Source organism: Pinus tabuliformis, chromosome J (assembly GCF_031772625.1).
Source record: "Pinus tabuliformis cultivar Carrire ecotype Pingquan chromosome J, CPIR1, whole genome shotgun sequence".
Classification (NCBI taxonomy): domain Eukaryota; kingdom Viridiplantae; phylum Streptophyta; class Pinopsida; order Pinales; family Pinaceae; genus Pinus; species Pinus tabuliformis.
The window spans coordinates 853,800,254-853,818,387 of record NC_142295.1 but is presented as its reverse complement, the minus strand read 5'-3'; the positions used below and the strand labels follow the sequence as shown (position 1 = coordinate 853,818,387).

Sequence of the window (18,134 nt, the reverse complement as noted above, 5' to 3'; positions counted from 1 at the left end):
TGAGAAAGCTTAAAAATTGATTTTGGGTGAGTTTCAGGCAATTTTAGCTACTCTGGCCCAAGTGCAACACAGTGTTCCTGAGCGCAATGCAGTCTTCCTGAGCGCAACACCGGTTTTCCAAACAGCTATTAAAGGCCTTAATATACTCCAAATTCAGAGCTTGATAGCTCGTTGGAAATCCCTTGAAGTCTTCTATACGATAGACTCCTCAAGAATGAAATTTGGACACTCCATCAAGGAGAAAAATTGATTTTCCCAAGGTCGCTCCAAAACCCAGGGTGTCTCTAATAAAAGAGCAGCACCAACTTGCAGAGCACGTTTTGATGCCATACACTAATCCAAATAATGATATGAAGGTACCATTGGAAAGCTTAGTATGTCTGGTACACAATAGAATCCTTAAGCACTGCCAACAACTGCTCCAAACTCCTGAAAAGCTATCTTGAATTCAAGCTGTCCAGAAGTGCAGCAATTCTCCTGTAGCAAGTGTATTTTGGGAATTTATTTCAAATGATAACACCTGTGCATAAAATGAAGGAGGTTTTTGTTCCTTGGACTATAATGGACAAAAAAATCTTTCACTTTTGTAAAATTCTTCTCCATTTGGTCAAAAATATATTTTGAAGCAAACATGTCCCTATGAGGAATGATGAGGCAAGGTAGTGTACTGCAACATTGTCTTATTGGAAATAAAACATTACCTTTACCTTTATTTTTCTTTCCCTAAGCTGCTAACTCCCTTTACCCACTTAATCACATGATGGACATGTTTTTTTTTTTTTACATATGGTATCATGATGACACATGGAGTGAAACCCTAGACCATGACCTAAAATGAGGAATTTAACCATTTCATGACCCAAGACACTTAAATGAAGATATGATACCTCGAAGAAGACAATGACCATGATGAGTGATGAAGACAATGAGTAAGTGAAGGGAGCAATAGTGACATTGACACAATAACCAATGACCAAATTTTTATTTGAAGATTCACTTAAATGATAAAAAATTGACTTGACACCCTAACAAGCATAGTAAAAGCACATTTGATCCAGGTGACAGGCTAACAAGACTGACACTTACAGGACCGAGGGGCAGGTTGCCTAAAGTGTTGGCATGGTTCTCAAGGGTCTTGTAGCTGATGTGGAAGGTTTATATGTTATGTTTCCATTGATTCCATTTCCTTAAGGTAACATAGGAGTTTGAATCCAATCATAGTAGCCTCTCGTTGCATGTTTATCTTGGTTGTTCAGGTACTTGGGTAGATGTGGGAGGATGGTTTTGCATTATATCTCTCACTTGAGAAGCATAAATTTAGGCTCATGGAAAAAAAATTTACACAAAAGGAAGGGATAAATTATGAGGATATCTTTCCCCCCACAAAAAAATGGGCTTCCATCCATATTATATTTTCCTTAGAAGCTCAAAATAGTTGGAAAGTCCTTCAAATGGATGTAAAAATATATTTCTTGAATGGAGATCTGAAATATAATAAATTTATGTCTCAACCAAAAGGATTTGCTTTGAAGGGTCATGAACACAAAGTATGCAAGCTTGTTAAATCCTTGTTTGACATTAAACAAGCACTGTGAGCCTGATATGAGAAATTGATTGAGCAACTTCTGAAACTCAATTTCATACACTATGATCTTGATGATGCAACTTTGTTTGTCAAGAAAGTTGGAAAAACAGTGGTATATCTCGTGGTGTATGTAGATGATCTTCTGATGACAGGGAAAAATTAAAATTGCATTGCATCGATGAAGAAGGATTTGAGGAAAGGTTTTGCAATGATAAATTTGAGATATGTTCACTAGTATCCTTGTATTGAAGTAACCCAACATCTTAAGTTTATATTCCTCTCTCAAAAGAAGTACATTGGAGACTTGTTGAAAAAATTTGGCATGGTTGAGTGCAATCCTTTGACTACTCCAATGGAACATAATTTGAAACTCACATCCACTGAAGGAAAAGATTTATAGAATGCAACAAAGTACAGACAACTCATAGGAGGTCTCAACTACCTGAATACTACTAAACCATACATTTCATTTGTTGTTGGAATCCTATCTAGGTTTATTTAAAAGCCTTGTGAGGGTCATTGGTTTGCTGCACAAAGACTTCTAAAGTACTTAAAGGGAACTCAAGGCTTTGGATTCATGTATACACAGGTGGATGACTTCAGCTTGATTAGATACTCTGATTCAGATTTTGATGGAGATAAAGGAATTGGCATATCTACTTTAGATTATGTTATGAGTTTTGGATTAGGAGTTGTCTCCTGGAGGTCACACAAATAATCAGTTCCACCATGTTCCACAATTGAGGCAAAATATGTGGCAACACCTGAAGCAACAAAGGAAATTGTATGGCTCTAGAAAATTATGGAAGATTTGTAGGAGAAACAAGTAGCCAACTGCACTAACCAAGATTTTGCATGTAATTCCTTACTCAAACACACTTATCCCCTAAGTCAGGACTAGAATAGCTATAATTAGATCCAAGGTCAATCAAAATAGAAATAATGTGAGGTATAAATAAAATATCTCAATACACATGTTCAATTAAAAAATTTAGCATCATATATTTAGAGAGAGAGAAACAATGAGAAATTTCTTATTCCATTAATAGGTCCTTTCTAATTTAAGGTAGGAGGGAGATTTGTAATTCCTTCAATATTTAATAACAAAACTAATTCAATGTGTTTGTGTGTGTGTGTGTGTGTGTATATATATATATATATATAGAAAGAAAGAGATTGATTATATCCTATAAATATATGCTTTTTAGCTTGTGCCGAATATGAGGGAACATGTATTAGCATTTTAATATTAAAATATGAATCATAAATATATAAAATATTTCAATGTCAGTGCTATATATATATATCAAAATTATTTTTAAACTAAAAATTTTGCATGCCCTGAGCTGTCACGCTGCAACCCTAGCCGCGCCTTCTGAGCGACCTGCAAGCGCTCTCCCTCATGGAGCCTGGAGGTGGCCCTGCGGCCCCTCCCCCCTTCCCTCCGGAGATCGAAGCCTTTAAGGCTCTCGTAACTGCAACAGGAAAACGCCAGGTCACAGGCCCGCAGCAAAAATTCGTCAAAAAACTGGACAGTATACCCAAGGTTGCCTTACCAGAGGAGGAAATCTGTAGATCTGCGCTGAATTTAGCAGAAAAAGGTCTGATCGGCCAGTTCACCGGTTTGTGGCCATCCCCGAGAGCAGTCGAAGAATGGGTCAAAAGGAATTGGTTACCCTTGGTAAATGAAGGAATCAAAGTCTACTTTGTAGGCAAAGGGTATTTCGTTTTCTTGTTCGACAGTACAGAGGACAGAGGCCTGATTTTCAGAAACGGGCCATACTTCATGGGGCCTCAAGGACTCTACTTGAACAAATGGTCTACTGATTTCGATCCAGCGCAAGATGTGCCCAAGGCGGTCCCTGTTTGGGTGCGCCTCCTGCATCTTCCCCTGCATTGCTGGAATCAAAGCTCACTTCAATCCATAGGAAACGCACTTGGAAAATACATAGACCAGGCCCCAAGGAAGGATCAATACTCTTGTGCCCGGATCTGCGTGGAGGTCGATCTGGAAACAGGATTACCCGAAGCGATTCAGCTATCGGTGGCAAACTGGACACACATCCAAGAGCTTGATTACGAACAGCTGCCTTTCAAGTGTCGATTCTGCCATGAGTACGGGCACTTTGCAAGATACTGCAAAAAAAGAAACGAGGAGGCAACAGAGAAGGATAAAGAAGATCAATGGAAACAGGCAAAGAAGACAACATTCAGCAGACAGAGTAACAAAAACAAGGCTAAAGGGACAGAGAACAAAGTAGATAATGGAAGCACAAGTAACCAAAACGCTGGAAGCAGTGAAACAAAAGGCAATGAGGGGGATAAAAACCCCTTTGAAATCCTCACGCCTCCTTCAGATCCTCCGGAAGCAGGGGAAGAAGAACCACCACAGCAGGAGAATATTGAAACCATGGAACCAGGTAATAACCCAATCCACACCCCAAGCAATATTTCTTCCCCTTCATACGCAGAAATAATAAAAAAAAAAAAGAAAACCATAGAGAATATGGGATCATCAGATGATGAAACATTTGAAAGGACAACAAAAAGGGCTGGTCGAAGATCAAACAAGGAAACCAGAGAAGAGGAGTCAGAAAGACAAAAAACCCTCGGCAGTCAAACCACCATCGAAATGACACTAGGGAGGAATATCAGGCCTAGGGCCTCCAAAGGAGGAGGGCCTACCCCTTTAAGTGGTAAATGATGCAGTTGATCTCTTGGAACTGTAGGGGTCTGGGTAATCCCAACAAGGCAGATGCTATCAAAGACCTATTGAAGATGGAGTCCGCGGACATCCTTATGCTCCAAGAGAACAAAGTAGAAGGGGAAACCCTTCTAAACACCAGCATGCTGAAGTGGAAATTTGAATCAGGAAAGGCTGTTAGTGCAAGGGGATCGGCCGGCGGAATAGGCACGTTTTGGTCAAAAAGCTCTTTCACTTTGGAACGATCCACAGAGACCCAATATTGGATCCACACAGATCTGCGACATACGGTAAGCAATCTCTCCTTGGCTCTTTTTAATTTGTATGTCCCTGTCCACTATGAAGAAAAGAGAGAGTGTTGGAGGACACTAATGGCCTATATAGAACAGATTAACCCTACGAACATAGTCATTGGAGGAGATCTGAATATCATACTAGACCCCAAAGAAAAAAGAGGAGGAACATACTCTAGAGACCCCTTCGTCAACACTGTGGGAAATCTGATTACGCAGTGGGATCTAGTTGACTTCAAACCTATAAGAGGTAAATATACCTGGTCCAACAACAGATCAGGAGAAAATCAAATCTCTGCTAGGCTGGACAGGTTTCTCATCAGTAGCACATTAATGCTGGACAATAGAATGGTTTTCTCCAAGATCCTCCCCAAGCTTACATCGGATCACAAGCCAGTTCTACTCTGTATCAAAAAAGAAGAATATCTCAACCCTCTCCCTTTTCGCTTCAGCCCCCTCTGGGCAGGCAAAGACGGATTCTATGAAACCGTTCAAACGGCCTGGAGGATAGATGTTAACGGATCCCCAAGTTATGTGTGGGAACAAAAAATAAAAAACACCAAAAAATCTCTGAAGGACTGGATTAAAAAACCTTTGCAAACTCCAACTAGCCAAAGGAAAGAAGCAGTTCTTCAGCTGGAAAGAGTCCAATTCGAAATGGAGGAGAAAGATCCCTCTCCCACAGATTTAGACATAGAAAAAACTGCCCAAAGGAAAGCATATTGTTGTTTCAGAACTGAAGAAGAATACTGGCGTTTAAAGTCCAGAAGCTTGTGGCTCAAATCTGGAGACAGGAACACCAAATACTTTCATAGACAGTGCAGGGCACGAGTCTCCCGTAATCACATAGCAGAGATAACAAGCACAACCGGACAGGTGTACAATGGATTTTCACAAATCAAAGAAGCAGCTGTCACTCATTTCCAGAATCTTTTAAGTGCGGAAAGAAATGGAAATGAGGAGGACGCAGAGGAGTTCCTCTCAACCATCCCAAACCTAGTCAAAGAGGAGGACAACGATTCTCTGTTGACCCCAGTCACGGATGAGGAGATAACTGATGTAGTTTGGTCCATGGAACCGGATAAAGCTCCAGGACCCGATGGGTTCTCAGCTCACTTCTACAGAATCTGTTGGGAAATCATCAAAAACGACCTATTCAGAATGGTAAGAGGAATCCTGAGGAAGGCAAAAGTAGGAGGAGGAATAAACTCTACCTTCCTAGCCTTAATTCCTAAGGAAACAAACCCAAGGACCTTTGACAGATATAGGCCGATTTCTCTCTGCAACATATCTTATAAGATTGTGGCCAAGCTGCTGGCCAACAGAATCAAGCCTCTACTCCCAAAGCTCATCTCTCAGGCACAAGGAGGATTCGTAAAAGGTAGACAAATTCTGGATAATGTCATCCAGATTCAAGAAGCTCTCCATTCCAGCCTAACCCGGAAAGAACAAGGTATGATCATTAAATTGGATATGTGCAATGCCTTTGATCGTGTTAATCGTTCCTTTTTGTACAGGGTTCTAGCAGCATTTGGCTTTAAACAGGACTTCATAAACCTCATCAAGGCTTGTACAGAAAACGTTTGGATCGCCCCAATGGTGAATGGCAGACCAACGGATTTTTTCCAAGCAACCAGGGGATTGAGGCAGGGCTGCCCTCTTTCGCCCTTTCTATACATCTTGATGGCAGACGTTCTAAGTCGCAAGCTAACCCAAGAGAAACAAGTCGGTACCATTCCAGGGATAAGGATAGTTCAAGGCATAGCCCCGGTGAATCATGCGCTATTCACAGATGATTCAATTCTGTTGGGGGGCGCATCCACTAGAATTGCAAGCGCTTTCAAAACCATTCTTCAACAGTACTGCAACATCATCGGTGCATTAGTCAGTGAAAGGAAAAGTGCAATTTACAGTTGGAATATGGACCAGCACGCCACAGACAGAATTTCCAACGTTCTGGGGTTCAAAGGATACGCTTTGTGGGAAAAAATCAAATACCTCGGCTTACCATTGACAAGGGGCTCCAATCGAAACCAACTGTGGGAAGAAGTGATATCCAAAGTCAAAAATAAGATAACAGCGTGGGGCGGAGTTTGGCTTACCACCGGAGGTAAACTCACCCTCATCCTTTCCGTGCTCTCTGCCCTGCCCACATATCAAGCCTCGCTGCCTCTGGCTCCAAAACAAATTACTGATCAAATCTCCAGCATCATTCGAAATTTTCTCTGGAGCGGAGGGAAAGGTAACAAGGAACGCTTCCACCTCATCAAATGGGAGACTGTGAAACGCCCAATAACCGAAGGCGGACTTCAGATCCGCGATCCCCAACATGCAAATCTGGCATTGGGAGGCAAACTCCTGTGGCAATTAATTACAGAACCTTCGCACCCAATCAGTCAGCTGCTGAACCTCAAATATTTACAAAAGCAACCAATATCATCTTTCAATCCAGCGCAATCTCCAAAAGGAACGCAGGCCTGGAGGCTGTGTTGCAGAGGGATCGAATTTTTCCGAAACCATTTATACAAAATTCCTGGGAATGGCAAAAACTCGCTGCTATGGAAAGAACGAATCATGAATCACTCCCCTCTATCCACCATCAACGAAATAGCAGAGTTGAGAGCCTGGTTAATCTCTAAAGGGGTAAGGAAAATTGAGGACATAGCAGAGTGGGACCTCAATGGCAACTGGCAGCGCTGGACGTTGCCAACCATCCCAATCGACTTAAAAGAATAGTCAAAAATCCTGTTAGAGGCAATAACAAATTTTACTCCTGTGCATAAGGAAGAGGAAGATCAATGGGGATGGGGGAAAACAGGAGAGTATACGGTCAAACAAGGCTACTTTCAAATGCAAGGAAAACAGGAGTCACAGTATCCGGATTCAGTTTGGAAACAGATATGGGAAAGCTTCAGCATTCCCAAGATTAACTTCTTCAGCTGGACCTTATTCCACAACAAAATCTTGACCGGAGACAATTTGTGCAAAAGGAACTTTGCAGGCCCGCATCGTTGTGTCCTCTGCAAGAACGCTTCAGAAACAGCAGTCCATTTGTTTATTGACTGTGAGTACGCACAGAAAGTGTGGAACAGCTTCTTAATAGGGCTGAATGTGAGTCCCCCAACACGCTGTCAGATCACAGATTTGTTTTTGACATGGAAAACTCGGTACCCCCACAGCATCAACGAAAAATCTCTTTGGTACAAGTTATGGATTGCTGCACCGAAATACGTTTGTTGGAAGTTGTGGCTCTCCAGGAATGAAGCTGTCTTCAATCACAAAGACATAAATGCAGAAGCAGTAGCAAGGCAGGCCAAGGATCTCCTCCTGGAAACTCTGAGACAAACTAGCGTCAAAGACAGCAACCTCAGAAATGAAGAAAAGGCGTGGCTGGAAGGTTATACTCCCATGCCAACTACTCATGCCATCATCCGCCCAAACCACAAGGAAAACTGGCAGTACAGAGACAACTCGGACAATTTTCAAAATTGGTGGAAGTCACAAGGTAAATGTACAATCTTCTTTGATGGGGCTTCGAAAGGAAACCCAGGCAGATCAGGAGCAGGAGGCGTCATTTACTTTCAGAATGGCAGAAAAGAGGAATTCAGTTGGGGACTTGGGATAAAAACCAACAATCAAGCGGAAGCACTCAGTCTATTAAAATCTTGTCAACTGACCAGAAAAGGAAATGCAAATGAAATTATAGTTTTGGGAGATTCAGAACTGCTGATAAGGTCTCTAATACACAAGAAAAGTCTCAAAGATCCAGTTCTAAACAAGCAGCTAGCAAGAGTAAACAGATTATTGAAGGAATTCTCATTAGCACAGCTCTTCCATATCCTCAGAGATTTAAACACTGAAGCAGACAGGTTAGCAAATGTAGGATGCAATCTTGAAAAAAGTATGATCAGCATAAATGCAGAGACTCCGAAAATGGCAATCATTCCTTAGGAGCACTAGAAAAACAGAGAAAAGCAATGAAAGGGATTTGTAATACTTGCTTGGCTTTGGCCTTTAATAAATAAAATACTCGTTTCAGTAAAAAAATTATTTTTAAACTAGCATAAATCCATTTTAATATTTTAACAATGGATTTACCAAGAATCTAGAGGAATACAATTTTTTGAAGTGCAATTTTTTTTCTCAAGTTTTACACTCAAAAGAAGTGCTTCGTAGATGAGAAATTAAGATAAATATATGTTAGTTTATAGTAATTTATTTAATTTTTTATTTTAATTAAGATTATTTTTTATTTTTAAATAAAATATTAATTACTTAACACTTTTATAATAATACAATATTTTTTTGTTAATTGATTTTTTTTATATAAGTGACTAAGAGGAAAGATGGTTGTACTCTCCATTTAAATTTAATTTCTACAAATCACATGAGATCCAAACTCAAAAGTATTTCTATAAAGTTTTATCCAAAAAGGAAAAATAAAAATAAAAACTCCATCTCTCTATTTGGAAAAAGAAGGAACCATGATCAATGGCATGATGAGTGTGGTAAATATCCATATTAAGGAAACAAATTGAGATTTGAAACGTGACTTGATGGGATAACCAATACCTACTTACATTGATTTAAAACATAATAAGGTTATACTTTGAGGGATCAAGCCCTCCAATAGTGGCAAACAAGTCCCTATGTTTCATAGGGAAACCTTGCAAAACCTCCAAACTAGACATGGCACATAATGTTTGGGATAAATCCTTAATGATACTATAATGTTGGGAAACCTAGCATTGGGATTGTGCGTTAATTGATAAAGGACACACTTAGGTGTGTGAATCATTGTCTCCAAAGTATTATATATTTGGAGAAGTTCAACGATAGTAGCGGATATGAAAGATTCCTCAGACGAAGAACTGCTCACAGGAGTCTCATAATTCTTAGCTCTCATAGCCAAATTCATATTCCTATTGCACATAAGGACATATGATGGGCTTCCTTGGGTATTTTTTCATGTCGTTCCTCCATGGAGAGGAGGAAGATGGGTTGCAACCATTTATTGTTTTGGTTTGGTGGGGTATGGTGAAATGATTGAGAGAGTCCACTCCCCTTGTGATAAGCTTCCAGGAGGTTGGGGCAATCATCTCTGGTGATAATTTCAGACGATGAAGAATTCTAGCCTTATGGGAAGCTACTTTCCAGTTTTAGGTAGAGGAGGAATGACCTATTGTAGAGTTTTATTAACCCAACGTTTTGGACTACCAAGTGAGTCCATCATCAGGGGAGAATGCATCAACAGTGAATTTTATATGGTCATCATTATGATTTTAAGAATATCTATTGACGCATTCTCCCCTGATGATGGACTCACTTGGTAGTCTAAAACGTTGGGTTAATAAAACTCTACAACAGGTCATTCCTCCTCTAGCTAAAACTATCCTCACCTGTATGGATTCATTATTTAAATACTTTCCAGTTGTTAGGATGCCATTTCTCCACCAAGATTATTTCTTAGATGTTCTAGATGATCCCTTCCCAAACAACTTCATGAGGAAAAGGTTGATTCTTAAAGATTTTGTGATTCCATTCTTTCCATATAGCCCATAGCATAAATCCTAAGGCGAGCCCCCAAGCTCTGTTGAGGAATGGGCTAGAGAAGAGTCCAATTCACCATATGAGGATAGTTTCTCGAATTCTTTGTTTCTCTCAATCCATTTTTCCAAAAATATCATCCACCTGTCGCCATTTTTCTCTACAAAGGAGCAATAATTTAGCATGTGTTCCAGGTCCCAATTTTGGTGGTTACAGAGGATGCAATATGAAGTCCAATAGATACCCCTTCTTTGTAGTTGATCCCAGGTAAGTATTCTACCCTGAAACAAGCCATAAGAAATATGCCACCTTCAGCCACCAACCTCCTTTCCATATCTTTTTCCAAATGAGATTGTGGTGCCCCTGCTCTCATCCTGCCTTAAGGTCATAAGCCTCCTTAATGGTAAAAGTGCCCTTTATGGTGTAGCCCCATCTTAGGATGTCTGGTCCATTTAGGACAGAGAACTTCCTAGATTCTAATTCATTGTCTAGCTGGTTCCATTGATTTGAATCAGGGGCCTGAGGCTAGTCCGTGCATTCCTTCCACTTCCTCCATCCTTCCCTCGACGAGTCTTCTTTCCAATATTGATCCACTGTATGGAAGTTCTTGCCAGTTGTGTCCAAAAAAAGGTCGCTTAGGTCTTGTATCCAAAATAGTTTGTCTGGCTACTACCATGAATCTTGTCAGAACAAAGTCTTTTTCCCATTTCTGATCTCCGAGAAGACATGTTTCTATATGAGGTCTCTATTTTGGGCTATCATATTCTAGATTGCAGAACCTTTCAGGGGGTCATGCTATATGAGGATATCTTCATTTCGAGTTGGCATGTTATATTTTTGTGTCGAGATTTGTTTCCAAAGGTCAGGGCCACCTCCTATCCAACGCCACCATAGTTTGGCTCCCATAATTTGATTTAGAGTATAGGGATCATGGAGACCCATACCTCCTTCCATCTTAGCCTTAGTTAGGTTGGGCCATGATATCAATGCCCACTTTTTAACTTGTTGGGATCCTCCCCATAAGAACTTTTTAAAAGTGTCTACCATCTTTACGTAGGAGGTCTTTGGGGCTGCCACCCTTGAGAGCTGGTAGATCAGAATAGCTTGGAGAACAAATTTGAGGAGGACCGTGCAACCAACTAGATTTAAGAATCTGAAGGCCCAACTACTGAGTTTCCCACTGATTTTTGGGGGCAGAGATTGCCAGCAAGAGGTTTTTAAGGAATTTAGTGATAGAGGCATTCCAAGATATTTGGAGGGGAGAGAACCAATGCCAAAACCAAGAACCCGAGCAAGATAAGTCTAGATGGTCCCCGGGGTATTGAAGAAGAAGATGTAATATTTGTCATTATTTATCATAGTCCCTAAAGAATCCATAAAGGTTAAAAGGATTTCTTTCATTCAGCAGGCTTCTCGTAGTGATACATGGTAGAAAAGCATGATATCATCCACGAATTGTTGGTGAGTGACAGGGAGGTGATTTATAGTCTCAGTCCCATGAGCTGAGAGGTCCTGGTTTCTGAATTGAGATAACGACCCAAATCTTTCGTTGCAATGATGAAGAGGAACAAAGAGATGAGATTTCCTTGGTGTAGGCCACATGAGGGATTAAAAGTTCAAGTGGGGGATCCATTGAGGAGAATGGAGTACACAGGGGAGGACACCATAGCCGAGACCTAATTAATCGATCTCTGATCAAACCCGAAGGCCTTAAGAATATTGTTGAGATAATTCCAGTTTGTGCGGTCATAGGCTTTGGAGAGATCCAGTTTTATCATCATGCCAGGGAGTTTACGATGCTTTAGGGAGTGCACAATCTCCTAAGAGGTGACAAATCCATCTAGGATCTATCACCCTTCCACAAACTAGGTATCACACCCAAATAAACAATATATACAACACACATTGAACCAAATATTTTGTAACACATAATGTTTCACACTGAAAATTAATTTGGTCTAAAACTGAAAATTAATTTGGTCAAAAATGAAAATTTTCGTTATACATTGATTTTTTATTTTAAAATATGTGCACCTCCTAGATTTTCCGTGTTAATAATTACAAATATCGACAACTTTGGATTACAATTATAAAAATGAATGTTTTGTTTTAAAATATGTACACCTCATAGATTTTTGGTGTTAATAATAATGGAGTTGTCTTTAGTGTGATTTTTTGGACTTTCCGGTGCTTGGATCTGGCAGAAAATTTTGAGGTGAAATCTTGATTTGTGTTATTTAAACTGGTTTTTTGATTGCATATATGGATTCTGGAAAACCCCTAGGGCACTTGGATTGTGAAGAGATTACCCATCAAACTCGTGATTTCAATAAATTCCAAGTGGATTGTAGAGAAATTAGACCAGAAAAACCCACTAGAAAAACTTCCAAAAAATCTCACAAAAACAACTAGGTTAATAATTACAAATATCTACACTATAAACCAATGGTCAACTTTGGATTGCAATTATAAAAATAGATTTTTGGTTTTAAAATAGGTGCACCTCTTAGATTTTCGGAGTTAATAATTACAAATATCTACACTATAAACCAATGGTCAACTTTGGATTGCAATTATAAAAATAGATTTTTGGTTTTAAAATATGTGCACCTGATTTTCGGTGTTAATTATTACAAATATATTTTTTTCCACTCATCTACGCCTATGATTAATAAACACGTTTTTAACATAAAATGAAATTTAATATTCTTAACGAATTGGGAAAAACAAAAACATGTTGGCCAGCATGAATTTCATGGCTGGCATTCGAAAGAGAGGGAAATAAAACGATTATAACACATGGCTGGCATTCAAAAGAGAGGGAAATAAAATGACTATGACACCTCGTGAGCAAGCGGGGGTTACTGCACGGTTAACGGAACATGAGAGGGCTGGGCCTTACTCTACGCAACTGGTTCGAAGAGGATCTTTTTGACCTGCTCTTTAATTTCCGTTTCATGTGAAAGTTTGAAACCGTCTCCTTCCATGTAAAACAGCTGCATTGATCTCGCATTGTCAAAAACCAGTCTTCTGCAATACTCCGGCACGTCTTTTGTCTTCAGAAACTCACACTTGAAATCTGCGAGGGCGTTTTCCATGAGCCTATAAATATGTTCGAGAGCTTCTTCCTCTGACAATTCGGGATTTTCCTTCATGTAACACTGTATGGCAGAAGCCACCTCTCCTCGACCTCTCTCCACCTGCACATAATTAGCAACCGTTCAAATAAATTACAACCGATTAAGGACAGGGACCCTACATTGGATTGGATTGCAAGAGATTGAGTGCCCTGCCTGGTAACTTTTGGTATCGTTGGCCAAACGCCCTGTCAAGCTCATGAGATATGCAAATTTGGATCGGTAATCAATTTGGGAGAGTATGTGATCCGTGAGAACCTCTCCAGTGAAAATAACACTAATCAGAACGAGAGTTGGCAGTGCTACTGATACGGCAGCGGCCTCTATGTATTCATGGAAGGACGGCACATGTTCAGATTTCGACCATTCTGCTTCTTTCGTGAAAGATTCAAGCTGGATCTCCCACTGCCATATATCATATGACCGATAAGTCTCGATCAGTTCTTAATTGTACCTTTCTCGAAACTGAAAAGCTCCTTTAATATCAAACTTGTAAGTGTAATACAAACTAAATTTCTCGAAACTGAAAAGCTCCTTTAATATCAAACTTGTAAGTTTAATACATACTAAATTTCTAATGTAGCGGAGCACGTCATGACCCTGTCTCTTACGCCCTTCTTCTGCTATTTCATTAACAACATTGTACAGACCCAGGAAACATGTTTTGATGTGCTCTGGCATTCGGTCTAACAAAGAGTGATCCCATCTATAACAAAGACGAAGAATATGCATCTGTTTAGAAGCGACAATAATCATAGAAATTGTTTCATTTCATCTATTCTTAGATCCAGAGAAATTAAATCTCAACCTTTTAACTGCTTCATTGAACAGCTTGATGTCTTCTGCAGATCCATGCACGTCATAGAAGCCATCTAAAATGACAGTGCAGATGGTAGATTTCGTATAAACGGCTCTACACGTAGCGAGCTCTGGTTCAAACATAGAAGACGCGATTGAGAAAAATATTTCAGCCACACGGTCGGGTAGAAAATTGAGCTCTGCGAAACCTGATGATTTCCACCATCTGTGAACAATGCAATATATAGTATCATAGCTTTCAGTACGTAAGATAGACATCACATGAATGAAACATTGAATCAAAAAGAAATATAAGGCTTAAATGATTGAAACATCGAATTAAACCTTCGAAGCTCGCGTAACTCCTTTTGGTGTATAGACTGCACATTATTGAAGTCCAGTTTTGCCAGTTCCAAGTATTTGCGGTTGTTAATATGTGGCATCCTGCTCCAGTCAATTATGCATTAAAATACAAATTGTTTGTGATTTAGCATACTAAAACCAATATTGGGTTCAACGGTATTATATTGGAAACAAATATTACAATCTTACATATGCATCATTTTCCCAAGCCAAACATCGTTTGACCCGTAATGTTCAATGTAGTTTCTGACCTCCAGCCTTGGCAGTCTCCTAAGCCATGGATATTTGAGGGCGTACTCCACCTGCAAATAAAATTAAGCGTATATATTCTCATTGATGTGAAGTTTAGGTGGCAGCAAGACTGAGATGTTAAAAGAGACGGCAATACTATTATATACCTCTCCCCGAATGTTCTCTTTTAGACCCCATTTGTCCAACGGATTCACATTTTCCAAAGCGTTCCACAGATACCTTTCGGTACAGAGTTTTGCTTCTTCCATGACCGTTTCTCCCGGAAATGCAACGTGTGAGCAACGATTGAGGTTTAACATGTCTATTACTCCTCTCTCCCTTTGACCCCGGAAGCGATAGAACTCGCCATTCTCATCTCTAAAAGTTTTTAAGATGTCTGCCAAGAATGATGGTTGCAGAATATTCAACAGCGTGAAAGAATTGAAAGACTTGGCTGTTGGCACAATTGCCAACTAGATATATCTCTCTAGATAAACATTTTCTTTTACCTGAGGATACATTGTATCCATGCAGCCTCAAGATTCGAAGTCCCGTGGCCATAACATCAATATAAGCAACAGGATTCTCTCTCGCCCATCCAATGCCTCGTTCGTCCCAATGGCTGCACATGAATTTCAAACTTTATTAAATTTGAGCATTAATGAGCTGATCAAGAAGTGAATCGTGTAGAATGGTTAAAGACAGGATACCTGTAAACATAATCCAATGCGTCCTTCATTTCCTTTTTGAAATGGCGATCGATCCCTAACCGTTCGACAATATCAACGACCCACAGACGTTCATATAGATCAAGCGGATACTGATACGGCACTATGATAGCAAATTCTCCGTTGTTAGTCTTCACTTTAATTTAATCTTTAAACAAAATAAAAACAGCCTTTCATGAAATCAAATTGTCACGTTGATACCATGGTTTCCGAATTTGATTAAAACGAAGTTCAAGAATTCCAAGCACTTGGTGTTCCCTGTACACATGAATACAGCTGCTGTAGATGCCGGCCAGCTGAGGAATGATCCATCCTTGGATTGAAGTTTGATGATTTTGTGACAGTCTATTATTTCTTGCAGGCCTTCCAAATAATACAAGAATGTTGTTGGAACAGTATAGAGAGTATCAGCGGGAATCCTGATCGAAACACCACCACGACGGTCAAGTCAATTAATAATAACAAAGAAATGACAATTTTATAAGGACAGGAGCATTCTGAGCAGAGTATAACGAACATTTTAAGTTTAGCCTCCCGCTTCTCAATGATTTGTTTGATGAATGGCATATCATAAGGCAAATCCAAGCATAAGCTTTTAGCTTCATTTATCATTGCAGGGAAGACAAATTCAAATCCAATTGGCTGGTGATTGTCCGCTTTATCCTCCATCGTTCCAGCGTGCTTTTTGAAGAATTCAATACCTGCAAGATATTTATATATATTATTTACAGCTATAAATATGGATTGCACGGAAACAGGCATACCTTTTTACACAAAACAAAGTATATAACAATCTTCTCTTGGTTCAAGGCTGTGTGGGGGTGGGAAATTCCTAAGAAACATTCTTGTTTTGGGTGGCTGACAATTCATAATAGGATTCTTATTTGGAATAACTTGCAAGGTAGAGGTTTTTATGGCCTAGTCATCTGCCCCATCTGCCCTATATGGTTATAGGAGGAGGAGATAGACCACCTTTTTAGGAGATGTAATTTTGCCAAGGAAGTGTGGTCTGCGGTGATGGATTTACTGAAGCTTGACTGTCCGGAACCCTACACACATTGATATAATGCTTTACTTATTGTACAAAGGATAAACCAAAATATCGAACTCTCCCATTCTATATCATCTGAGCCATTTTAGCATAGTCGGAACTCCTGGCTGTTTGAAAACAAGAAAACAAGAACCCTATGGCTTGGGAGGTGATTAGGAAGGCCATCACTTATTTTTAGAAATTGGTCTAAAGAAGACAGCTATAAAATCTAGGAATAGTACTCATAAGAATATTAAGGGGCTCTACTGGAGAGGATCCTTGGAGTGAGCATGTCAACAGAGAATATGTGGCTGTGGAGTGAGCATGTCAACAGAGAATATGTGGTTGTGGTCGTCAGCGCTCTCTTAAATTTGGGCACTTTTACCATTTTTGGTGGCAGGGGGACTAACCGTAGAGCTGCGGTCATTGCACTTTGGGGAGCCCTCACCTCCGCAAACTGGCTTGGGCTAGACAACATTTACATCAAAGAGTATCATTGCTTAGCTCAAATAACATACTCTCTTCTGCCCCATATTTTGTCCAACTAGACGAACAGCATCAGACTTCTAGGAGCTACTTTCCAGAACATCTCATACACACAAATCTACAGAGAGTAAAACCAGGTTGTTGATCTACAGAGAGCAAAACCAGGTTGCTAATCTTCAATCAAAAAGGGGTATAGATGCAGAAACAGGTATGTATCCCTTCGCCTCATACATATAGGACAGACTCACTAATGTTGGATGCATAAATTGTTGGCTCCCTGTTAAGGGCGGTGTAGAAGGTCAATGCTCCTTGTGTGTTTGGTGGCATGTGCTTAAATCTAGCAATGTGTGTGTTTACTAACACCGGCAGGTTTTGGTGTAACCGCAATCACACTCGCGTTGAGGGAGATTGTTGGCTCACCGCTCCCTGTGTGTTTCGTGGCATGTGCTTAAATCTAGCAATGTGCGTGTTTACTCGGATCTACATAAAAAAATCTTGATGAAAATGTTGTAATTTCTAGACTGGTTTTTGCTGTATTTGTTAAGGAACTGGTATCCGATACCATTCTGCAATTAATAGTAGATCATAGGATCTTTACTCTGTGATAAGATAGGAAGTATGCAAATAAAGAAAATGTATAAAAACAGGACAAAATACTCACGGTAATGAACTGGTGGTCTAAGAGAAAATATCTGGAAAAATCAACGTAATCTCTTTTTATCAATGAAAAATAAAGCTTTTTTTTCGTTAAAAAAGAAAGAAAGAGTATACAGTTTGCAAACCTTGCCGCACTTGTGTCTGGCCAGTGCGCCATACAGTGAGAGTAATAATACACGCAAGGGTAGCGAGTAGTCTGTCATATGTTGAGAAATAGGTCCCTTCGCCCCAAGAGCCATCTTGCAGCTGATTTTGAAGAATCCATTGGAGTGTCTGAGGAAAGTGAGGGTGGTCAGAGCCATCAACTGCTGGAATCTTTGCTATCCACGCAGTGTCATACGATGGCACGATCTTAGCTGGGATAGTCGTCATCCTTCTTCTTTATGCTGACGATATTGTTCTTTTGGCAAGGTGCCCATCTGATCTTAATAAGCAACTCAAGCTTCTTAAGGATTTCTACTCTACCATGGGTATGACTGTTAACACTGACAAAACAAAAATTATGATTATCAAATCCAAGAAGGACACTTGCGCTAATTTTATGTATGACAATAATAACTTGGAGGAAGTGTATT

At 39.8% G+C, this 18,134-nt stretch overlaps 2 protein-coding genes across 2 annotated transcripts; one reads left to right on the top strand and one right to left on the bottom strand.

The window, feature by feature from the left end:
- The first annotated feature begins 7,432 nt into the window (after positions 1–7,432).
- Positions 7,433–8,533, top strand: LOC149229381 (uncharacterized). The gene has a single exon (XM_089381023.1). The coding sequence runs from the start codon at positions 7,433–7,435 to the stop codon at positions 8,531–8,533; it is 1,101 nt and encodes a 366-aa protein (XP_089237149.1).
- A 4,499-nt stretch (positions 8,534–13,032) lies between these two features.
- Positions 13,033–17,931, bottom strand: LOC149229380 (monofunctional pimaradiene synthase-like). The gene is made up of 12 exons (XM_089381022.1): positions 17,685–17,931; positions 15,904–16,087; positions 15,588–15,805; positions 15,369–15,489; positions 15,168–15,280; positions 14,826–15,055; positions 14,617–14,729; positions 14,410–14,508; positions 14,075–14,290; positions 13,834–13,972; positions 13,423–13,671; positions 13,033–13,329 (listed from the first exon to the last, which is right to left on the bottom strand). The coding sequence occupies exons 1-12, from the start codon at positions 17,929–17,931 to the stop codon at positions 13,033–13,035; spliced, it is 2,226 nt and encodes a 741-aa protein (XP_089237148.1).
- Positions 17,932–18,134: the final 203 nt, after the last annotated feature.